The sequence below is a fragment of the Hylaeus anthracinus genome, unplaced genomic scaffold, assembly GCF_026225885.1.
Source record: "Hylaeus anthracinus isolate JK02 unplaced genomic scaffold, UHH_iyHylAnth1.0_haploid 12001, whole genome shotgun sequence".
NCBI classification, from domain to species: Eukaryota; Metazoa; Arthropoda; class Insecta; order Hymenoptera; family Colletidae; genus Hylaeus; species Hylaeus anthracinus.
Genome location: NW_026534348.1, coordinates 6,808,248 through 6,834,374, shown reverse-complemented (window position 1 = coordinate 6,834,374; position 26,127 = coordinate 6,808,248). Strand labels below are relative to the sequence as shown.

General features: G+C 35.1%; 1 protein-coding gene across 7 annotated transcripts in view; it reads right to left on the bottom strand.

Annotated features, from left to right (window-relative positions):
* The window catches only part of LOC128891146 (octopamine receptor 1-like), a 117,799-nt gene that overhangs the window by 12,526 nt on the left and 79,146 nt on the right, over positions 1-26,127 (bottom strand). For all 7 annotated transcript variants that reach the window (XM_054150396.1, XM_054150394.1, XM_054150395.1 and 4 more), the window contains 2 exons: positions 5,644-5,872; positions 3,684-3,821 (listed from right to left, as the gene is read on the bottom strand). In XM_054150396.1, the coding sequence (XP_054006371.1) occupies positions 3,684-3,821; positions 5,644-5,799 (294 nt within the window). In that variant the 5' untranslated portion in view covers positions 5,800-5,872. The remainder of the gene's footprint in view (positions 1-3,683; positions 3,822-5,643; positions 5,873-26,127) is intronic.

The following is a 26,127-nucleotide window of genomic DNA, read 5'->3' as shown; positions in this document are numbered from 1 at the left end:
AATTGATGAAACGAAGAATTGCAGTGTTAGAGAAACGAAGTTATTTTAAAAACGAATGCAACCAATATATTATTTCTTTACATAACGTTAAATGGAAACGTAACTATTTGAGCAGTCTATCGGTTTTTATTGACAGTTCGATAATTTATGTTTGGCTGACCTCGGAGAATTGCGACTGTCTGGCAATGTTGAATGTTTATTCAAGTGAAGTAAATAAGTACATAAATTATCCTCTCTTAAGGAATATATAAAGAATTCACAGTCGAAGGATCGCGAATATTTCTGTATTATGATAAATATAATTTAGAAAACGCTGTAGTGTAAAGTAGCAGAAACCACTCTGAGATTAAATACTTCGTGAAGCTACTTTACAAATTCATTCTAACGAACATTTTGTAACGCGTGACGTATGAATAAATGGAAAAGAAACATCATGATATAGATACATCATGGTATTGTACGTCTTTAATGGCTGATTCCATTATATGTATCGTTTTATGTCGTCTCAAGACGATGGTCTTTCAGATTTACCGAAAGCGAACAGAAAATTTGATGAAAGCTCTTTAGTCACAATTTATAAACTTTTCCCATTAGAGCTTAAACGCATCCGTATAATTAGGTTTCTCATCTAGAACGTTCGCATTTTTTAGAAATTGCAAGATTGCCATTCGAGAAACCGCTGAAGATTTTATTTGCTATGATAGAAGTTTAAATAACACACTTACAGTTCAACTTGAATAATTCGAACTTGAAGGGAAGAGCTGAAATCTCCGAGTTATGGAAGTTTCGCCTTGTCGAAGTTTTGAGTGAGGGAAGTTTAATGAACGAAAATTCGGCGTAACAAGCTTTTGCATAAGGTTTAGTATCTTTCTAAGTACGAGTGGTCAACAAACAAAGAAACATTTATTTGTTGGAGATGAGTTACATATTGTATACAGGTACGTATACAATGTGTATAGCGTAGGTAATGCACGCTAGGGTGATTCACCAGATATTACCGCCTCGTTTATATATTATAATATATTACAATATTGTAGCATCGCGTCCCTCATACCCAAGAATAAGTCAAACACGAACACGTATCGTAGTATAGGGGTGCGGGATTGGTCGTGTAGGGTTCTCGGTCAACTGTGGATTCGAGGATCGCGAGTTCGAATCTCCGTTCCTTATTTTTCGTAGAGTTAGTATATTAGTAGATTTACTAATGTTCAATTATTAGCATAGAAATACTTCTTCGTACAATCAAACATATAAATGAGTAAATATAAAAATTCTTAATCCTCAGTTAGCACATGTTTATCGAACCGGGTGAGTTAACTTTTAGCGGTGCAGTCACCATAGAAACGGCGAAGTTTTATTCAACAATAAAGTTCATTCTTTAAAAAGATTGCGTAGAAATCAATTCTCTTGCTAAGATTCTCTTTCGTTTCCGCTTTAATGAAACATTAAGATGTGCAATCTCCATAAATAACAGAAAGAAATAATTTCGATTTGGACCAGAGACCGATTGAGAATGGTCTCCGTAGGACTGAGTTGTAGAATTGCGGCGTATCGAAGAGCATTCATTATGCCCCGACTCAATTTTAATCTATATGCAAAATTGCTCTCGCTGCTCAAGATGAACGAAGGATCAATGTTGACAATTGTCACGTGGCGCTTCAAAGTACGCGGAACGAATGATAAGTACATTCAGAAAGTAAATGACGATTCGGACTCCCGCATCAAGTAGCCGCAATTAAGATTACCATAACCAATTCTGAAATCCAGATACCATGGAACGACTATCTGACACGAATCATTAATTATGAATGATATAAGTCTGGTACCAATTATTTATTTTAAGATTTGCAGTAGTTTCAAATTTAGGGGTTGTTAGAGGTCTGTTAGGGTTTCAAATTCACTGGTTTCATTAATTACTATGAATTTTGTAATATATTTAATCACTACTGGTTTACTGATAATTTACTGTTACTTTCTTATTTTTTATTTAAATAATGTCTACAAAGGCAAAATTAATAATTAAGTAAGTTTAAATAGTAGTTAGAAATAGAGGGTTTTTTTAATAGAATCTTTAAAACTTTTAATGCTGACAACTACAGGGTATTCATTTTTTTTAAAAATGAAATTTTATATAAAATACATCGTAAATGTTACAATGTCGTCAATTTCACAACGTATTGAAATCGTTAAAACTATTTATGCAATAGATGTCCAGTTGTCGTGTAAAAATATTGTCAGTGGCGTAATTTTGTGACGAGAATATGTTAATAAACAAAATTATTGCATTTTGGGAGGGAGGAGGAGGAGGAGGAATCCAGTTCATTATTCGCCACCAATCATTCTATCTGCAAAAATGTACGATTCGATAGTTTCAATGCTAAAACTAGCATCACGCGCTCCTCAGTCGATCTACGATCGTTGCCAAGCGACAGCTCGTAACCGCTAATGAATTTATGGTTGACATATTGTTTCAATTTTGTCTGCGACTGCCGCAACATGATTCGATATCTGGCATTGTCAATTCGCGTCCCGTCGATGTTTACAATATTCTTGCATGAACAGTTTGAAGTTGTAGAATTCCAAAATTGTATATTTTTCAGTTTAAAAGTTAGAAGCACGTTGGGAACAATTGAATTTCAGAAAAAAGATCTTCCAAGTTTTCAATTTTTATTTTCGAAACTAAACGTCGGACGAATAAACTATAAATATAAAAATGTTTCGTCTCGTCAGATTCTATAAAGAAACATCCGTCGAGTTTGAAATTGATATTAAATTAAAGATAATTTAAATTTAATTTAAACATTTCGTTTACCTGGGCGGAGCGTTTAAATCGTGCCGGGGTCAAAGGATTAAATATGAAGTAATTGTTTATTTTTGTCTTTAAGAGGATCTGAAGTAAAGTCGAAGCTTAAAACAATAACAGCTTATCTAATGATGAACTCTGCTAGCTAAATTAAATGTACCTATTCGTATAACAGAAACGGAGATAACCGAAAACCGGAGAATTGTAAAGTAAAGATTACTTCGTTGTATTTTATTTGAAACGTCTTATAGTATGCCCCTTGACGTACTTGACATACACCACTTTCATTTTGGACAACGAATATATATGCATGTGTAAACATAGTTCTCTCTACTCCAGTTTCGCCCTTTAATAAGTAACTTCTGACTTACTCCTCTGCGTTTCAAAGTAACGACTCCAAGCTACGAATATAGAAGCAACTCAATTTTCCAACTTTCTTCACTCACACATTGCTATTCACAGCGGCACGTATAGGGTTGGCCAATAACTTTGAACACTGTAATTACCTTTGCTATTTCTAGAGATGTGAAAAAACTTTATAAAGAGAATCAAATACTGAATTCTAACCAAGAATCTAAATAAACAGAACGTAATTTTTACAAAGAATTCAATATTCATTGATTGTATAAATAATCTCACGTGATGGTTTTTCACCAAACATTCGATTCTGTTCAGATGATTTTTTTTTATGAATGAAGTTTCATGTTCCTCGAAATAACGTAAATAATTAGAGTATTCAAATTTACACGAAGTTTCACATATAAGCTTTCACGTCTCAAAAAATAACGCAGATAATTAGGGTGTACGAATTTATTGGCACCCTTTTTTGTACGAACACCTTTCAAAATTTCAGCTACGCTGATATACGTCGTCTATATACCTGTAATAATACTGCCGGCGGCATTACAGCTAAGCCAACCAATAAATCCGCAGCGGCCAAGCTGGATACGAAACAATTAGTAACGGACCTTAGGCGCCTCGTTGTTACCACAGCGGCAATTACTAAAGTGTTGCCTACCTGCGACAGAACAGAAAACACATATTACAATTGCGTTATGCGTTGAACAGTCAGCGCTAAACCTGTATCCATGTAATCAAACTACTGTAATTTGGCGGACAAATATTTACGAATTATCTCTGTATAGAGGTTCTGATTGCATTAAATAAACAAAAAATGTGTTACGATGTTACTGTTACTGTTACGATGTTACTGTTACGATGTTACGGTGTTACGATGATACTGTTACTGTTACTGTTACGATGTTACTGTTACTGTTACTGTTACGATGTTACTGTTACGATGTTACTGTGACGATGTTACGGTGTTACGATGATACTGTTACTGTTACTGTTACGATGTTACTGTTACGATGTTACTGTTACGATGTTACTGTTACGATGTTACTGTGACGATGTTACGGTGTTACAATGTTACGGTGTTACGATGATACTGTTACTGTTACTGTGACGATGTTACGGTGTTACGATGATACTGTTACTGTTACTGTTACGATGTTACTGTTTCGATGTTACTGCTAATTGCATCTTTGTTAATCGTACTGTTCCTGAAATTTTTATCACATTACTTTCCTTCAACGTCTTGGTTGGCTAAATAAACGGAAAAAAAGGATTCATCATCTCTGCTGTCTTGTTTATAAAGTCCTTGCCGCGGTTTCCAATGTACATGTTTAATTTACTTCTTTTCGATCTAGTACCAGGTTCTATTTACATTATGGATGGGTTGAAACCTAATTTTCAGATTCGCGAAACTCGATTTCGTTGTCTGATGGCTCGCGATATCCAAAATGCCGACCTTTTTCTTTTTGTAAGCAGAAGTACTTATTTTAACAGAAATTAGACTCTTAACCAAATTTTTATCAGAAAATCAAAGTAATCTGCATTACTTTAATCGGAATTAATTAATGCACTGTAAAACATGTTAATCATTTACAGTATACATGAGAAAGTAGGAGGAATGTAGGTTATGTAGACGAATGTTCTTGCATTTCACGTTGAAGAGCATCTCTTATCGTGACAGGGAGATGCAAAATTTCTATGAATCCATCGATGTATGGAAACTTGCAAATATCTTAAGCCATGGTTTGTTCTGGAATCCAACATGTAGAGAAAAAGAGAGGATGGGAAGATGGATTCCTGTTGAATTAAATTCCTCCGAGAGTATCAATCGGTATTTCAATATAACTTTTCCCCCGAGAGTAAAAAGAGCGTTAGGAATGCATAAGAATTTCGGAACAGAATAATCAATCGGCTCTATCAGGATGTGTACGAAATACTATAATATTTAAAAAGACAGAGTTGAATTTCATATCGGCTCTACGCATCCACCGATGAAAGAGTTATTGCCACCACTTTACGTGCCCTTCGAAATCAAACAACTCTTGTTCGGCACACTTTTTCCTATCGCTAACAGTAAACGAATTATTCAGGTGGCCTGTTTTAAATACCTCACCCTGTATATACACCCTGTATACACATATAAAGTATTTACGAAAAAGTGGTCTAGGATTTTTTTAATACCAAAATATGCTTAAACGACATCCTATATCACGTTTAATTATAATCATATATACTTTTATTAAAAATAGAAAACAAACAAAATTCCAAGGACCCGTTTGGAAAACCATTTAGAATAAATTGTTACGTCTGTGAACCCTTTTACTCGCTCGAGCGACACGTGAAAAGCTTTCTAGGATTCTTTCAGTGTACGAAAATGGTCGACAAGGACCGTGAAGCATCTTTGAGTAAGGCTTTGAAATTGCAGGGCTAGCAACTGTAAATAAGAGGTTCTTTGGACGAGTGAGAGTCGAATTGTTGCTTACTATAGTGACGATGATCAACGTGGTGAACAACCCAGCTAAAACGAGATCAGTCCAGTCGGGTAGGTAATATTCCATCGACGTGTCTTGGTCGTCCGTCGCCACCGTCCGATTCCATTGATAAACGTTCCCATAGTAATTGACCGTCTGGTTCGCCATGACGTTTACCCCCGGTCCATCGACGATGATTTCTGCCCATCAATTTGCGCATTTCCGAGCATCATAGAGATTCCTGCAAGACAAAATTTCTAGATGATGGATTTTGTAGGGTACAGTTTGTAGGGTACAGTTAGGGTAAATTTTAGTGACTTATGTCACATATATTCCGTGACTACTTCTTATTAAGAAATTTGGGTACGTTCTGAAGATCCGTTCTTATGGTTTTTTTTGCCAGTGTGTTCGGGATCATTATTTTGCCGAAATAGCTTCCTCCGATATCTAGCCTGACTGCGTTTTCGAATGAATTCTCACGCAACAGCGCGATGTACTCTTCAGTGTTCATTATACCGTCGATAAATGCCAGTTTTTTAACACCATTATGGGACATGTATCCCCAAACCCTAATTCTGCCGCCGCCTTGTTTTACAGTCGATGGTATATCTTGTTCATGAAGTGCTGCATCTCGTTTTGCTCGCACCAACTTTTTCCCGTCGGATTCAAATCTACTGAATTTACTCTTGTTGCCAGAAGTTACAGTTTCCTAAACTTTACTGGTTTCTGTGAATATACTATACCAACGCTCAACCGTTTGTTTCCATTCTTAACATTAACCCTTTGATCGCGAGGCGATTTTTGCTGGAAATTGTAAGAGGCGTAGAGGTGTGAATTTAAAAAAAAAAAATTACAGCTTATATCGAAGTATTTTACGTATATCGCATACAAAACCACTTTATCTTGAACAAGCTACGATTACTTTTTTGTAAAGAAACAATTCTTTCTCGTAAACGCACTAGATTTCACTACTTTCACGAGACATGGATTCCCTTTCGAATCTAAACACAGAATAGCTGACGGAGACAGCGTGAACAACATCTATTTACATCTGTGACGATGTACTGTTACAATGTGTATTGTACAAGAATGAAGAAATGTTGCGTTACCAAACCTATCGCCAGTGTGCGCAAATACTTCCTTGGCTACGAAGTTTTCATTCTTTTCATTTATTCGTAAAAGGTAACCTAATTATTTTCTCTGTAGGCATAATGGTATTATATTTTAGAATAAGAATAAAGTTGTACATAAAGTAACCCATGGGAAATGGACAATCTTCTGTTGTGCTGATGATTCATAAACGATGCGATAACACTTAAGTAGCCTGCAATATTCTGCAAGTTTGCGCGAGAAAACAAGGAGTTATGATAACTTTTAGTACCTTCACGTTTCTCAACATTTATTACTGAAACTTTGAAATAAACATTCATTATCATGTTTGCGTGGAGGCTTTGTACTCAGTTTTAATGGTCGCATGTACATGCTTTCACTATTTACGACGTAACAAAAATCAAATTTAATTTTAACGTTATTATTTACGAAATTGTCCAAATTAAAGGTAGTCTGAAGTAATTAAATATTTCATTGAACTATAAATAAGTCAAATCCATTGTTTATATATTTCGACTTGTTTGAGACTGTACCTATATATATATAATATGCAAAGTCATACCTCCTTACGGCGTTAATAATATTTCAGTAAGTGTCATATAACATACTTATTATAATTAATAAAGTATTTCAGAGTAAATGTTCAAACACATTCATCGGTCACTGTAACAATTATTCGATCATCACTCGCTGTTTCTATTTCTGAAATATTCAGTTCTACAAAAAAAAAAAAAAAAAATGAAAAAAAAAACATTTGCTTTCATCCTTTAATCAAATACTCATCCAAAGATCCATTTATTCGATGCTCGTACCAAACTTTGGCTTTGATCATCTATCATTTGTTATGCAAACAGAATGCAGAACTCATTCGCACGGCCGCTGTATATCTTCGTTCATGTCCATGTAACAAAAGAAAGTAATGGAGGTGCATGTTTTAAAAAGGTAACGTAGTGAAATTACACGTAGACGTTTGTAATCATTTTCCGAATGCAAATGCCTCGTATGGACGTTACGAAAGATACAAAAGGATTCCAACAGGGATGACCGTTGAATGGAACGAGGCCTGGAAAAGTATAGCAATTCAGAAAAGATAGGAGCCCATCGTCTCGCGCACAAGTTAAACGCTATAGAAAAACGTTTCTCCCAGATAAAGCTCAGAATAGTACTTGAAGCGTAAAATCAGCATAAAACTCCATCGTTAACGGTATACAGTAAAAACAGTGATGTTAAATGCAATATCTACCCTCCGTTTATTGTTTAAGTGGCTATTATCGTATGCAGAATCTCGATAGCTTCGAGGGAAAAGTTAAAAGGGATGGCTCGGTACGCGTTCCTCATAAATCCAAAACGGAGAGGAGCGAAATTCCTATCTAAATACATATTTCAAATCGTGACTGGTAATTCAGTATATATCGAGTGAAATATTAGAATTACGATTATCGAACGCAATATTTTATAATGGGTAATTAAAAACCTAATAGGTCCATTGGATGCTTTAAGTTGTTTCTGCACATTACTGATTATTCTTACTATTCAAGAAAAATGTTGTCCATCTCAGATACAAGATACTTCTTGAAGTTTATAACTTTCACTACAGATTTTATTATTTGATTATTCCTATCTTTTTAAGAAATTCCATAGCGTTAACCTTTTTGGAAATATTCTTCCACTATTTCTCTCCTTCTTTTTATAGAATGTAGATCTACTCCAAAATTCTGTGTTCAATAACAAAATCAAAGAGGTAGATTTTACTTGACAACGCTTTAAAAATTACAAGTGATTACAATTTGATACAAGATACACTTTAAAAGATATAAAGAAATTTAAAAAAGTTTCTCTGCTGATAATAAATAAAGTATCGCGCTAATTTTACTATCGATAGTTTTGTAGACGTAGTTGACTTAGAATTAGACTTCTTTATTGGTTTTTCCCTTTAAGGTCGTTCTTAAATGATAAAACCTCCGACGATACTTTTCGTAATACCACAACGAGATAGAAAGATAAATCTTCGAGCGGTATATTTTTGGAACAGATCTCGTAAAGCACACACTACCAAAGTTATACTTTAATCCGATGCAATTTCTGTTCGCACCTAGATTACTCCGAATCGCAAGGTCCGAAGTACTTTTGAACGTTGTAAAAGAATTGTACATCTGCGGCCCGCCGCACGGTTGTAAAAGTTCAAACTGGCCCAAGGGTCAAAATGAATTTGATACACCTGTTTTAGCTCGTGGTTTCAATTACTGATGCAAGGACGTTTTAAGCGGACCATGGCTTGCGACTATTTCATATTCGGTAATACGGTTAACTCGATGTATTCCGTTTCTTCATGCAAATGGGTTAACCCCCAGACGACCATAAGCATACCATTACGTTCCCTTCGAAGTGGCTATAGACGCTGTAAATGTTTTAGTATGCGGGTCGCTTAGTAGCTAATATCAATAAGGCGTATATTATTTTATTCTCAAGTCAGAATAGGTTCGAGTGCATATTACTTATGTACAGTAACGGATCTGAAATAGTTCGACGAAAGGTTGGAGGTTTGAAGAAATTAACGAAAAGTTTTGAGATATCGAGGATTCGAAAATCTCAGATCTAGGTATAACAAAAATGAATTAATAACTGAGGTTTTATTTCGATATCGTTGGAAATTGCTCTAACGTGGAAATTGCAACACCTTCCGGTTGCTGATTTAGTCGAAACTTTGCATATTGGAGGATTCTGTTTACGAAGATACAGTACCTCTTATCCGCCGTAAAATTTCAATATTTTTTTATATATACATATGTCTACAAAAATGCCGGTGCAGCTAATGTTTAATAAAACTCAACTAACGAATCTTCTATTGAGTCAATTGTTTTCGAACAAAAAATTGTCTAATAAGCCAACGTTTTCACGCGTCCAAGGTGGTTTCAATGAAATCATAAAATGTTTATACATATTTATTCTCTTAGTTTAAGGTGACAAAGTTATGCATCGATCGATCTTTCTAAATAGATGGAAATGTGCGTTACGATTCTCGTATTACGTAATTTCCAATTTATTTCGATCAATAAATAACGTGCATAACGTCTTTCGTGGTTTTACTCAACCAATTACTGTACCTTGTTCAAGTCTTAGAAAGGTAACGTATTGATGTTTATCTGAAACACCATCAAGTGAATTAACCTGACTAATTAATTCGAGACAACGGGGTAATGCAAAGAGGATCTTGCGCTTCGGTGATGCAATAGCCGCGCATCTCTATTTTCACGAATACATTAGGTACGTACAAACTTAACACACAGCAAATATTAGATTTTGCAACTGTTAAACTTTGTAAATAAATCTCTGAAATTTAAAAGTAATAGCGAGATTCGCTCGTCATGTTTGAAATCAAGTAAATGATGCAAATCTCATTGCAAATAATTGTTAACCTTTATCAATCCCTGCCTTGTTAGTTTGTATAAAAGTCTACATGTAGACATCGAGTTAGCTTTAATTGTTTCTTAAAGCTTTCTTTATTTATGACTTTTTGTTGATTCGAGCCGAGAAATGTAAAAAATGTAAAAAATGTAAAATGTAAAAGCCTATCGTTAATAATGTAAGAAATATCATTTTAAAGACAAATTACTGTATGCATTGTAAATGTTCAATTAATTCGGAGATTAACATGTTTGATGCATTTTAAAGTTTCAGATTATCATACCAATGTTTTGCAGGAAAGTAGTATTTTCGAACATGAAAAGTTGAGAATAAAATTTAAACAAGTAATCACGAGATATTTTTATTTATAGGAAAAGTTGAAACAGCAAGTATACAGCGAAATGCCAACAACTGGAGAAAACGTGAACAAATAAGAATAATTTTGTTCATATTTTAAACTTTTCCCTCCTATTTTATTTCGAAATAAAGTCCAAATATTTTAATTTGTTCAATTGAGGTTTGAACGTAAGATTTATTACGCTACTGGATCTACCAACAAAAATTTAGCCGGTTGAAGTGGAAACCTATTATTTAAAACAGGACCGGATAAGAGGGAATCTACTGTACATTTAAATCCGTACTTCGATCATTTCAAACCAATTCTCTCAATTTCACGTTCCTCGATTACCATGAAAAATCAATAGTTTTTGTCCCTCTGGTATAGTTTGCCTCTTTGTGGTTTTCCATTTGATTAAATTCGTTTAAAACACTGCGATGAAGTTCGACGAAGTAATGCAAATGGAAATGAATCGATTGATGTTTAACGAACAAGAAATACTGAAAAACGAGTCGGTATACGTATTTTAATTCTGAAAATTCACAGTTCATTGATAGATAGCCTTTTTTTAGGATGTATTAATTTCAAATATTATTTCGTATATCACCTAATCTTTCATTACTATTGACACATTAAAGTTTTAATCTTGCGACATCGCCGTGTTACATGATTGTGAAATTTAATTGTAAATACTTAGGCACAATTTTAGTAGCTACTTGAATTGTATAATATTTTTTAGTAATCCAACGACTAAACGTACATGCGATTGCTAGTATTGTTAAATAAGTTAAATAATTTTAAATTCACAGAGTTAAACTCATCCATTTTTCGAACAGATAAGTCTTGAAAAGTGAACATCTGAAGGGATAAAGTTATCGAAAAAGATCTCCAATGTCGTTATCTCTTCCGAAGTTATAATCTTTTCCAAAGTCGTTTCAGTAATTCCCTCATTGAAATGACAAAATCGAGAACGCCAGTTCATTTCAAAGCGGACAGAAAGCGAAATACCTCTGTATTTCCAGTTATTGTATGTCATACAATAGAGTTCACCTTCTTCAACAGCGCCCACGGTGTATTAAGTTCTGTAGCGTAGTAATTTATTACTTCGGAAGAATGTATGAATAACTACTACAATTTGCGACAGATTTATTTCAAACGATGCACTCGAAGACTTAACGCTTTGCACTTTAACAATTGTTTGAAATATAAACAACTAGCAACGTCAAAGCAATTTTCAGCAAAGGTTCAGAGATTCCATGAAAACTTGACCGCAAGATATATTTTCACCGGAGTAATAATTTTAATCGAACTCAAATTCTTTGAAAATAATATCTTATACGTTAGAAACTTAAAGTAACAGCGACGGGTCTGCGCTGTCACACACTCGAGTCGAAAGAGAAACGAAAACGATTAATGGTGTTTTTCTCCATTTTATTCGGAGTTACTTTACGATATTTTTGTCCGGATGTAAACAGTGTAACAGTATAACACAATTAAACGAGCCTACTCTTCACTTAGGGTTGCAGGGGTGTTTAGCGCACGTTCTATTTTGGTTCGTGGTGCCTTCTTCGCACGCACCTATCGTACCAGCTTGGCACGCCATCATTTCTATCGAGCGTTCGGCGCGAATTAAGTACTTGGTACACGTATCAAATGCACGGTGTAAACTAGGTCGCTGTCCTACGTACAGGTACGCGAAGCTTTTTCCTGCAGCCAGTCATAGGACAATGCATCTTCTTGTCCTCCACATACCGAAACATTTTTCACCTACTACAAACTTCTTCAACCACTGAGAGGTTGCTTTTTAATTCCTTTCTGCATTATAGAAGTAGTAAAGACATTTTGTAGTGTAAATAATTCAAAAATGCAGTGTAAAGAGCCCTTAAATATTCCGAGATCTAGAAGCTTCAAACCTCTTATTGATATATCAAAAAATCGCTAAACATTGTCGCACTATTCACTGCGCTACGCAAAGAAGAGCAAGATAATTCTAATAACGATCGCTCTCTTTATTACATCGGGTTGGTCCATGAGTTTATGCGGTTCTAATCGTTGAAAATAACTTATGGATAAATTCAATATTAAAATATTCATCCAATTGATCTGTATTAACATTAAATATTATTTTATCGTTTTAATCGTCACGTACGATTAATATTTGACGGAAACAAATGTTATGCGGACTGGACAATAAAGTGTACAAATCTATGAGAAATGATTAACCACTCAAATAAACTGTACTAAAATAATAAAATAATATTTCACGTATCGATACATAGCTTCAACTTTGTAAACATATTTAGACAAGATAAATGAACGTGTCTTTTACGTATATTTTCCTTGAATTATCGAAATGAAACTGCTATTAAGATTTTCTAAATATTTGTTTTTATCTATAACATCTCGAATGAAAACTAGTTCTCCGACTCCGAACGTGGAAATCCAGCCCTCGCCGTTACACCCACTGCACCCTAATTTATGCTAGGTCAAAAGTTCTTAACCACCGTACCGTGAATCCAACTACACTGTGTCGACAATCTTTGGCAATATATTAGAAGAAGCACAGTTTGGAAGAAGATACTTAATCTTTTTAGCTTTACTGCGCAGTTTAGAGGAAAAGAATGTGACTTACGATAGTTTGTAACCATGAATGATAGTACCAAGATTTTTAACAACGATACAAATAAAGAATTTAGTTTCATGCAAGGTTCAACAAAATCTTTTTTGGCGCCTGAAACTAAACATTTTGAAAGTGTGTGAGATTTGCCAGACGAGCACACGTGAGAAAGAAGTACTCAGGATTTTTTTTTTTTTTTTTTTTTTTTTAGAATCGGTTCATTTTTAATCTTACATACCAGCGAAAAACGCCCATATCTTCACAACGCCCCTATTCCGGCACCTTCAAGTCATATCATCGGACCATATATTTTTTTTTAACGATTGTTAAGAAGTGCAGTTTCAGTTGCTTTTTAGTTATAACGGCGAATCAATTATTTAAACTCGTTAAAAATTTTAAATTATGCTGTAGTTTTAATGATTTTACAGTGGCTTCATCCCTTAGTTCTTCTGCGAGGTTTCACTGTCTGACAGATTCGAGAATGTTTGTTGGTAAACACAAAATTGTCTGAAGCACCCGCGCTTTTGTTAAGTACATAGAAATGTAGAGCGCACAAAATTTGAAACGAACTTTCCGAACCAATAATACTCTCAATATACCATAGATCACTTATTTAATTATATTATATAAGTTAAACAGCGTTTATACAGAGTGAGGCATTTAAAACAAGCCATCTGAATAACTCGCTTACTTTAAGCGAAAGAAAAAAAAAAAAAAGGTGAGCTAGAGTTTTTCAACACTGTTGTTAATTGGTCGATGAATTTGTTTAAACAAATGCTATCTAATTATGTAAAAACATAATCTAGTAATTAATCGAAGCCCTTTCCTTTTCTTCTTCCTTTCAAGGAAATATGCGCACGTTTATTGTTTATAAAAATTGAAGTTTTCATCAAAACAAAAAATCTTTCTATTAATAACTAGTTTTTTTATACCTACAATCAAATGTTCTAGGCGGAAAGTGTTTAGTTTGAAGTGTTCACTTTTTTTCTTGAATTTCATTGAAATCCGTCGAGTAGTTTTTGAATTACAGTGGTCACCGACTATGAAAGCATAATTTCGAGAAAAACAGGTTTAAAGTTTTACATTTGATTTCTGTTACGATGCACTAGTTATCTAATTACTAACACCGAGTCATCTATTCCTGGGCCATATAATGATCCTTCAGCCGATGTGAAAGCTTCTGAAATATCGATTTGATGTTGTCTACGTAGCATTCTGCCTTCCCGAGTGTTCTTATTAGCGCATTTGGCTGCCACTTTGACACACTCAGAATTAATTTTTTCGGCGTGTCGACGAGCATTAAGTCCACTATTTCTTTCGAGTGCATTGATAATAATTAATAATGCATGCGCACTCTCGTTAAATGCACAAGCAGCAACATATGCAGCAATTTCAATGATAGTAGAGCTGTTACTCACACTTTTTGGGCTTATTTTCCACGCCAGTTTTATTAAATCATTCATTGTTGTTCTGGCTGAATCCACCAACATATCTTGAGAGTAAATTCTCACTAGTAAGAACTTTATAAATCGGCTTGATGACTTTCAAAACATTAGAAGGTAAAGAGGGAAAAGTAATTTTCGGATATCTCGAAAACTATTCGTCGGATTAACTTGAAATTTGCAGAGAATATTTTCAAGATATCACACTTTAAGTAAATGCGAAAAAAGAATCGATTTTTTGAAAATCCTGACTAGATCTAACCCCTTAATAGAAACATTTGGGTGTCCTGACTCACCATTTGAATAATTCGCTTATTTTTAGCGATCAAAATAAAAGTGTCGAACAAGAGTTGTTTCTTGTATACAAGGTGAGGCGTGGATAACAGAACACCTAAATATATAACTTTCTGAACAAGCTAATAGCTATTACGTTTCTTCTGCGCTCTTGGCATAAGTAATTTTTCAGAGACAAAAACTCAATCGTTGATTAGGATTTGCAGGGCTACAATAAAAACAGCAAGTGACGCGCGCTACTTTCAAATGAATCGACGTGATCGAGAAACCCACGAGCGAGGCAATGCAAGACTTGACCATTGTTTTATAGCGAGTCTTGGCAAAGCCTTGACAAGATAATGATCGTATTGTTTGGAATCAACTTTTAACGTCGAGAACGTTCTTCGAAAGCTTACTCGATCGTTCTGTAATTGGCCCCATTAATTGTTCCAGCTAACGCGGCTTGATTTGAAAACATGTCCTGCATTCTATGTTGAAAAATAAATATACGATTTCGAAGCTTAAGAATTGTATTTTAACGTTCTTTTTGTCCGATCTTACTACTTCTTTTTGTTCGTGTCTTACAAGCATCCGTGCATTACTTTTCAGCCTACCCTCGTACAATACGAGAATATGGTTCTATATCATTATACATATAGCGAGAGTGGCGCACAATATACGACGTGAATATGTATATACGTATATCTATACTTTTATGCATTGTACACGAAAAACGCTGTGCTCGACCGAATTTACTGAACGTAGGCGCGTTCAGGATGAGGCGCTTTCTTCGATGGTACTTAATTTTCCGCAACGACGTTACAGAGTAATTTTGTAGAAATCCCAGAATGCCTCCCGTTACGTTCCCTCACTTGGGTATTTGACATAAAAGAGAAACTTTCGTAGCTGGAAATGGAAGTGGTTCAACCCTCCCCAAACAATTCGTTGTGGAAACAGAAGCTGAAGTTACCATTCTAAAGAATTGGCTTTCTGGTGAAACTACGAATTGAAATCTATTCCTCTCGTGCATTACCATTAAAGTGAGAACCGTCGTCGAGGAATGCACATCTTGGTTGAACGCGAACAACTTTCGTCTTCGAAATTAAATAACTGTGGAAAACTCTCGCTACAAGTGCTGAAAGTAGACTTCACTTCGTGGAAATAACGTACTTCTTTCGGTACAAACATTTTTTTTATCCATTCGACTGTCAAATTATAAGTACGGTAATAATTCAATCATCTTTATTTATAGCGTGATCCTAATGGACCGTTCACACTTTTCCTGTAACATTGTTTGAGCGATAGTCCTGTCGGACTGTTAATATTTTTTCTGATCCGGTCTTGCTTGTGCAGATCCCAAGTCTTACACGTACGTGTTTACGTTTCATCGGTCTTACACGTATCGTGTTTACAATTTACCAGTTCTACACATTAATTACATAGCTATACATAATATAAGAGAATTAGAAATAATAAAGAGTCTTATCAAAATAACGTAAATGTGAATCATCTTCCATCTTCCATTCTACTAAGTATATTAAGTATGGTAATACATGAGTGGTAAACTCTCGTTGAGCGATGACTCTTCGATTTTCTTTTTTCGATTAAGGAATGTTGGGTATTTGCGACGTTGAAAAAAGAAACTCTTTCAAGAATATTTTCTGTACTTTTCTATGTTTTTCGCTGTCATTTCTAACACGATTCTGCTAAAGCAGGTGTTTTGTTAACTAATCAAAGAATTGTCTACCATTAACGATTGGATGGTATCGTGAATATTAGTTATACAAGAAAATTGAGAATACTAAAAATATTAATATTCAGAATACCTGTTATACAAGAAAAAACAATCAGGCGTTCGCCTTGGGTACTTTTTAACCGACTTCGAAAAGAAGTTACTCGATTCGATATGTGTATACAAGGTGTCCCAAAAGCAATTACATTTAGTGAATTCTGGACTGGCTGATTGATTTTTTTTTTTTAATTAGGACTCTGATACACCACTGTCATATAGTTGTGACTGGACTAGGAAGGATATTCTCGCGAGACGTCTATTCCTAATTCAAACTTAGGAGCCTTACGTCCCCATGTTCGGTTGCAGTCCCTTGAGATTGTCGCGGAGTAGTATTACGTAGTGTTACGTTAGAAGATAAGGTTGAAGTAACGTGGGTGAAACAAAACTTGAGTGACCGTGCGTGTACGTGGGTGTACAATTAAAATGACACATGTAAGTAAACACATTTTACGACAGCATTAGATACATTTTCGTCTACAGATGTTTGGATATTTAGGAATTGAAAAATGGTCAATCTCATGACACAGGAACGGTACAAAATACTTATGCATACGTACGCTACCATCAATTTCCAAGCTTTTGTGTATATTTTTAAATAAGATGCGCACACTTTAATTTTATTCATATAAAAAATTGAATACTACACAGAGTTATACAAACTTCTCATTGAAAATATTTGTTGTACGTTTACTTTTTACACTTACCGTATCTTATCGACTTAGAATTTCTTTACTACCGTGCTTCGTTCAATTTATAGTCTCGAGGATTACCCTAAAACGAAGCGTCGAATCGTCGATAAATAACAACTTATCGAAGGCCTTTAAACGATCATACCTGAACTCTCGTCTGAGCTATATTTTTAAATCGCTAATGTCTAATAAACTTCAACGTTTGCATAAGCGATTGAAATTGGGAAACCTGTAGGAGACGGTGAGATACACGAGAAATGTAATCGACGAAAGGAGTCGCCCCCTCCCTCCTCCTCCCGCCTCCCCCACCCCCCACCCCCCCACCCCCCCGAATATTTAAATGCAAAGATTTATGGTCATAATTTTCAACTCCGAACGAAAATTATGATTACCCAAACCGGCACGGATAACACGGCGAAGAAGACAAGAATAATGCCCGCGACAGCCTTGAACCGGTTGCGTAATTTAGCAGTTTCCAGTTCGATCGATCAAACGGCGATAGAGATATTCTCAACTGGAAGGCGATAGATTCGCGGTCGGTCATAAATAATCGTCGCTCTGACGCAATACCAGAGAATGGTTTACCACGTATCGGAGCCTCCGAAAATTCTATCGTCCTTCTTTTGACCCCTCATGCTTGACTTTTTTTGTTAAGGATGTTTTTAATATATAAATACCAAGTCGATTAGAAGTAACACATTCGATTTTAAACAACTTTGTTCCGCAATAATAATTTATGGAAATTGCGACCGTGTACATTTTTGTTGAACTCAACGGTCTCAAATTAGTCCGCCAGAAGACGTCAACATCTGCAGTATGGACAAAGGAATTTCTTTTCAATGAAAATTTCCTGTTTTATTATGGAAAAATTGAACCGTTCGCTACACAACCCGATTAACTCCACTGTTTGCAGAAAATCTGAAACATGAGTGTCCGAAGCACTTGGTGTAGTCATAGCTGGCCTGCGGATTTTTATGCGTTACTATGCATGGATACAGTAGCCAATAATGTAAAAAATAATGAAAGTAAAGTTCATATTATAATATTTTCAGAGTAAAATAAATTCCTATTTATAATATATATTATACCGTGACGCGATATGAAGAATTACGTTGTATCTTGCTGCATTATGCTATTAGACCACGTATTGTTGGCAATGATGCTGAAATATTGAGTATTTTGCGGTATCATGCTCCATTTTGTTAGTTTATTCTGTATTATACCGTATTATACAGTTGTTAGTTTATTTAGTATTATACAGAATATTTGAAATGTACGATGATTTTCCTTTTTACCTGGATTCTTCAAATCCTTCCTCTCTTTTCCCCTGTCACCCCCCGCTTAGTCTCTGTCATCACTTCACCGTGTTTTCTATCCAGATAGAGAGTCAACGGTACCAAGGTATTCACAGAATTTACTTTCAAAATATCCTCATGAAGTGTCGTTGCTCGGCTTGTTGGTTTTAAGGATTTCTTGGATTCCGTTTGGTATACGGTAAACGGTCGAACGCGTATCCAATATCGCGTTCCGTTGTGCTCGACGCTTCCACGTACACCCAAGGTATTCGAAACGAGGGATTGTTAACGAGTCGACAGTCTTAGACGTAAAGCTCGCCCCAGGCATTACGTGCCGAAGCAGTGGTACGCGCCTACTCGAATTCAGGAGAAGAGCAGAGACGAAAGGAACAAATTGTAGCGATTTCATTTCTTTCAATCTAATTATTTTCCATCGTGCGCAACGCAGTATAAGCGAAAAGTTCACAGATGTCTGTGTCGAAGTATCTTCTTTTAAGACAATTACTCATTTGCAACTAAATGTTAATAAACAGTAATGAATTTGCAGCTTTTTGACGGACTGGCGAATACCGATGGATCCTATTACGTATCTGTACGAAATATGTACAAATTTCTATAACGTTCAGCAAGTAACAGCGATTTATATTTAAAAATTTACTTAAATTTCGAGAAAAAGAACTTCCAAGTTTTTCATTATTATTTTTGAAAATAAACGTCAGGTGAATAGTTGTAGTTGACTAATCTTTCGTTTCAATTTTAAAGTAAAATTGTGCTGTTAACACAATTTATAATTCTAATGTAACGTAGAATTTAAAATTTATTACTTCAAGAGCAACAATTCTTCTTTAATAACAAGTCTTCATTCTGTTGTCTTTAAGACACTTTTGAAATTTTATCAGAGTCGTTATTCGCACGAATCGGTTCCTTAACATCTGTATACACCTGATTTATTCCTACGGCATTTGACCACGAAAACGAAGCATTTTAAACTTCCGTCGATGGTACGAGCTTCGATTAAACCAAGGATGCAATAATCTCCTCCGGAAACAATTTCGCAGTAGCCGTGCGGGGGGTCAGCCCTTTCCGAGGCTCTAGCATGTAGGTTCGTTCGAGAATTCGATTTTCAGTAAATTTGCTTCGGCTAAAGTAAGTGCCACTGCGATCACGTTCCTGGCTTCGTTTGCATATTGTCGACGTTCGTAAAAATTTCTGTGTAAATTAACCAGAATGATATTTAAGCAGAACTTTGACCAGATAATATATAATAGAATTCATATCGTAAGCATAACTTTCTCTAATACGAGATGAAAATAATAATTAATATTTAACGTGTTAAATAGAATTTCCAGAATTTTCTTTCACATCTCACGTTTCTCTTGATTCTAGGAAAAGAATTCTTATTTATGAAAATTTATATTTGACATTTTCGGGGGAAAAGTATTTCGTATCCGTGATGATTGGATGGTTCGACGTAACATACTATTCCCATTTCCGGGGAAAATTGATTCTGCACACCGATTAACTTCCAGCTTATCCTTATAATAAAATCGGAGTCATATTCATTGATATGATTTACATAGACCTATTAAAGATGGCAGGACGATCATTGCGAAATGGAATCACGTTTCTTCTGCGTTAGAGATATGTGTGTATACAGTGGGTGTATAATGTAATTCGTACACCGATCAATTTACAAAAAAAAGTTTTGCGTGAAATTGTAGTTTCTCGGCTTATTTTTTTTTTTATAATCAATGATATTTTACATATTCACGGAAGTCTCTAAGATAGATATAGTCCAAACAACATTTCCTCGTTAATATAATTTGTGAAATTAACAAAAATAATAAGGTAAAGATAAGGAAAAGGTAGAGTTTAGAAAACACCAAATTTCCAGCAAAGTACTTTTAAGAATGGATACAACATATTACAAAACTAAGTTTTAAGGTTGTAAACACAAATAAAAAATTCATTACAAACAAAAGTTCATTATTTTCTTCGTGCCATGAAAACAAAGCATTTGATTAGAATAATTAAAAAAAAAAAAAAAAAAAAAAAAAAATGGTTAATAGTGCGTGTGCACACGTGTCGGGTACAGTCCGTCGACGACCAGCAGCTATAACAGGAGGGAAATTATGCCCCCCTGAGGCTCGATCTTTTACCTCGATCTCGTTGAGGCTAGCCGTGGTGGTCCTGGATCTCAGCATGCGGTGGAACCATTCAATGATTGACTTGGAACTTTCTCGCAACTGATTGTGAGGTATTATGTATGTAAATAGTTGCAGTGTTTTAATTTTTATTTGTTCTACGAAAGAAAGGTAATAGCTTCCTCATATTCACGTCAATTCTTATGATTCAAATAATAATAGTAGTAAATTATATAGTAGGCCTTTATTATTCAAGAATTTATAGAAAATTTGAATGTGCTGAAACCTACAAAATGCAAACAATATGCAAGAATATAAAAAAGATTGAAAGTAAAGTTCATGTTACGATGTTTGCAGAATAAAATAAATTCTTATTTAGGTTCAATTTTTATAGGCACGTTCGCGAAGATTTTATTTTGCATAAAGATCCGCAGTCTAGTTATTATTATGGTATGCGCAACACGAAACAACGCGAGAACATCTAAAATGTCCAAATTTTAAGCTTATTTCTGCAGATTGTTTAATTTATTCTCCAACTTCTATAACAATATGAGTTTTAAAGGCCTGCTATATAATTTACTACTATTATTATTTGAATTTAATATGGCGTAATTTGTGTCTGATAAATTTACCTTTGAGGTTCGAATCTTCGGTACGCATACAATATGTTAATTGTTATTTTGTTGCCGCAAGGGGTTCAGCGAGATGGATTCATCTTCTGTATAACGTACTCATGGGTAATCTTGAAGTGAGTAGTTCTCCTTTGAGTCATTATTGTCTTTTTTCTTTTGGCCATGATCCATATTCAGTTCCATTCTATTTCTACGTTACGTTCTATCTGGGATATGAGGTTCTTGGTATGGACCAAATTTCTCTCATTTAGAGTAAGTGTTGTCGGTTCATTTGGTACAGAGTCGGGTCTTTCATATACTAAGCATACCTCGATGGAAAGGGAGCCAAGTGACGAATAGGTCACTGTTAATGGAAATGAGTTTTGTCTAGATCTTGTAAGTGTCACGAATGTCTGGATAGTAGGTTTTTGGTAATGTAAACTGACCTCATTCGTGGAGGTGATGTTTGTTGCAGTACTTTTTTTTCCACAACCGTATGTACCGTGGACGTATTATAATCAAAGGTATAAAAATGCAGATGGTCAGCGAACGCTGTACTTTCACGGTTATTCCCCGAGGTTTGACTAGAATTTACTTTCTCACACGACGTTTATAGGCTGCAATTTCCACTAAAGCTAGCAATTTTTCTACAGGGCGACCATCCACGTGGCTTAATGCGCGGGGGATTAATTCCGAACGAGTTTTCCATTCCTCGTTAAACGATTCTGTCTTCTTCTCAAAACTACCACCGAACCTGATATCATCTGGTTCGTTATTAGATTTTCAACGAACGACTTAATTGTTCGCCATCCAACGACTGCTCAAAAAATGCAGACGAGGTTGATAGATCCGGCAGTTAGCGATTATTGGTATTCCAAGAGAACCAATTCTATTGGTCGACGACAATCGTTCTTGTCGACACCGATAACTTGTCTTTACTATTCCGATGCGATTATTTTCGGCCGATCTGGTACACCTTGTTTCTCTTTCCTGATCATGATTCTAATGAACTCTTTACGGTACTAGCTATTAATTAATCATTTTCTGAGAAAATCGTGGGATCAGGACGAGGAACGTTAGATGTTTAAAATATAAACTCTTTAAGTTTGTGGGAATCCTGTTTTATTAAAACGCACGCGAGTGCGCTCGATCGCGTCTTACGAGCTTCTACCGTTTCTTTTTCTTTTTACCGACATCGAAAAAGGTGGAGGTTACACAATTTGACATGTATCGTCCCTTGTTGGATGGCTGCCGAGGGTCCTGAAGGGACTGAGGAGACAGACTAGTTCAATTTGTTTCTCATTGTTCAATCACAACAATTTTTCTGCCATTTTTCATTAACTTGTCCAGATGTAACCCGTCTCATCGTTTGAATAATTTTTTTTTTTAAATTGTTCATCTATTCCTCCTTTGATTTAATGAAAACGTCCACACGTTTTTTGATTCTTTAAATTTCCAGGAACTTTGGAACCACTTAATTTATTAAAGCGATGTTTAGTTTATACAAATATTTAGACATTGAGCAGAAATTCAACAAAATTATATTTTTGAGATTATTCAAACTTAAATACTCGCTGTTCGCGTTGAAATAATGCGTCTCGAAGCTGCAAACGAATTAAATAAATTACATGAAATATTTGAGTGATCGTGAAACGTTGCGATACGATGTTCGTAAGCTTGTATACGAGCCAAAAGTGGCAATTTCGAGCACTTCCTGCGAGAGTGAGCAATTGCGCATTACGCCACATTGCATAACTCGGAAAGCAGGTCAAATGAGAGATGTGTTTGTATGAACATTTTTCGTTGTTTTCGTGTTCCCAATCCAACGTTGAAGTGGGTCCCCCGTGTTAGAACAAACTCAGCAATCTCAGCCGATATTTGTCGGATAAATATAATATGATCGACTTGCTACGAAATGATTCCAGGAAATTGTCGTGTAACAATGTGTTTTTTTGCTGTGCGAATAATTCAAATTCCAATTGCAGCGAAGAAGACAGAAAATAAGCGAAAAGAAATTAGGGTGGGAACCGTTTGTATTTTTATAGCAAACTTTCTGAGACACCTCACAGCATGTACAACTCTTTACCTCTGTGTGTGGAGCTTTGTACTTTCGCTGGTTGCCACGATCGTACAAAAACAATAGCGGACGAACATCTGCAGCCTACATTATTTCTCTACGATGGAGTAGGTGCTTACAGGAAGTGCACAATTCGCAAGAATTTCAGCGGAACGCAATAAAATGAAACGGCAAAACTAAACTCGGCGCACGGTAAATCATGCACAATGGCTACATTGTGTCACGAACGCGTGTCCGTGACGAATGCGTGCATTTTGAATGGATTTGTTAACCCCTATTCTCGATAAGGAAGGATCAGGTTTTCAATTAGGAGAGTCGCCAACTGCAAAGTGGTTGACGTGAAGAGGCTTCCGAATCGCAGAAAGGTTTCTATGTATTTTGCGTGAATTGATTTTCTGTTGTATTTACTCGATACTTTTTGACAGAAAAAAAAACATTTATCACTGTGTTAGGTCATTAAGACTTACCTGATTTAACTATGGGAACTATGGGAATCTGATTTCAGATCTGTTATTACCTTTTATTTGTATTTAATGGAAAAAATATTTAATAGTATTTAAATAAAAAAATATGTATCACTGTGTTAGGTCATGAAGCCTTGCCTGATTTAACTATGGGAACATCTGATTTTATATCTGTTATTACCTCTTATTTGTATTTAATGGATTAAATATTTAAAAATATTTAAATAAAAAGTATGGATCGCTGTATTAGGTCATTAAGTCTTACCTGATTCAACTATAGGAACATCTGATTTTAAATCTGTTATTACCTTTTATTTGTATTTAATGGAATGCAATAAATATCATAGATACGTAAAATCAAATTGAATTTTTGTGCATTGCAAATAAAATATTCTCAATTATTCAGATTAATTTCTGAAAATTGTAACCGTTAGCCACGATGATTGAATTCATCAGTTATTGACATTTTTACTTTCGTTTTACCATTGATATTTTCTAAAAAATTACAAGAACAGTCATGCGTGCGATGTGTACCGTCGTGTGTGATCCAATTCGAGTTAATAACAGAGTAACTGACAAACTTCATGCATTGCTTCACATGGTAGAGTTGAACCGGTAGGATACGGATTCGTTGGTAGAATTCAAACAATGTGGTTCGGTCTTAACAGACCACTTAGTTTGCACTTAGAATCGATTCGACAGATGAAATCAACTTTCGCACGTAGAATCAAGTTTAGAGATTCGAGGTGATTTTATCGCGTGTTGATGTTCTGTCACATACAAGGGTGCTAATTTCTGAACTTTAATTAATAGGTTGCCATACATAATCACACATTAATCCTTTGCATTCGAATGTCCTCTATGAAGGGACATCGTAAGTCTAGCTATTACTGATTATGTAGAGTACATTTATGGTAGGGTAAATTTTTGAAAAATGCATGTTTTCTTGAAGTTTTCTTATTGAAATTGCACGAGAAAGCAAACCAAAATATGGTGTATATACAGAGATTTAAAGAAAACTATATGAGTCAGCATTACATGGTAAGAGTATGAAGTAAAGGGTTTCCGAAAAGAAGCTTCAGGGCTTCAGCTTCATTTAATTATAAAATATGCCTGTCAACGTGGCGTAGTGGACACTTTCAATTATTTTCCAAATTAGAACAGTATATTCATTATTATTATTATTATAATCACTCTTTATTTGTTAGCACGTTATAAATAAAATGTTGTCGTCCACTAATTCAATTATGTAAAAATTTAGTCACAGGCTGCTAATATATGTTTTGCAAGAAAATAATAATGAAAGCTGAGAAAAACTCCACTTGAGCGATACACACGTAGTGTTTGCTTGTAGATGTATCAAAGGAATCCGTGTCGACGGCAGCTGAGACTTGACGTGCGAGGAAATTTGGTTTGACTTTGTTGATCAAACACGTCAAAGACTTCAATGAACCGAAGCAAGCGGTCTCCAATCTTTTTATAAGCTCGACAAAATATCCTAGAGAAATAAAAATGTTGTGTATGAACTGTTCACAACTACAATTTTCTTGCATGCTGAGTAAATGAACGGTTTTTAAGAGAGTAAAAAAAAAATGTGTCGAACAAGAGTTGTTTGATTTCGAGGGGCACGTATCGTGGTGCCGCTAACTTTTTAATAAATTTAATGATACATTTGAAAAATACCTCGAAGCAATTTATTTTCTATTACAGTCATTCTATTTATCTTGAAAGGTTCTATCAGAATATGTATAAAAGTTGTATGATTGCATTTAAAAAACAGAGTCGACCTTTGTATCTCTTCTATGCTTCCACCGATAAAAAAATGATTGGCACCGCGTTACGTGCCCCTTGAAATCAAACCACTCTTGTTCGACACGTTTTTTTTTTTTCTATCACTAAAAATAAACGAATTATTCGGGTGGCCTGTTTTAAATGTCTCACTCTGTACATTAGATTTTTCGTCATTTTATTCAATTTACTATGGCTACGCTCGCGGACGTATTTTATTGCATTATCCTATCAGTTGAGAAAGTGTGTAGCGTTTTATAAGTTAATCACGTGCAATTATGAATTATTTTGGTTTATACAAGAACTTAATTCAATAAACAACAAAACCTTATTTAGACACGGTACACATTTTTAAGCGGCGAAGAGTCTTTATTGTGAATTTATAAATTAAAATAGTAGGTACACGATAGTGAGACTGTCAGTGGTTCAGTTAATAAACTAACAGAAGTAAG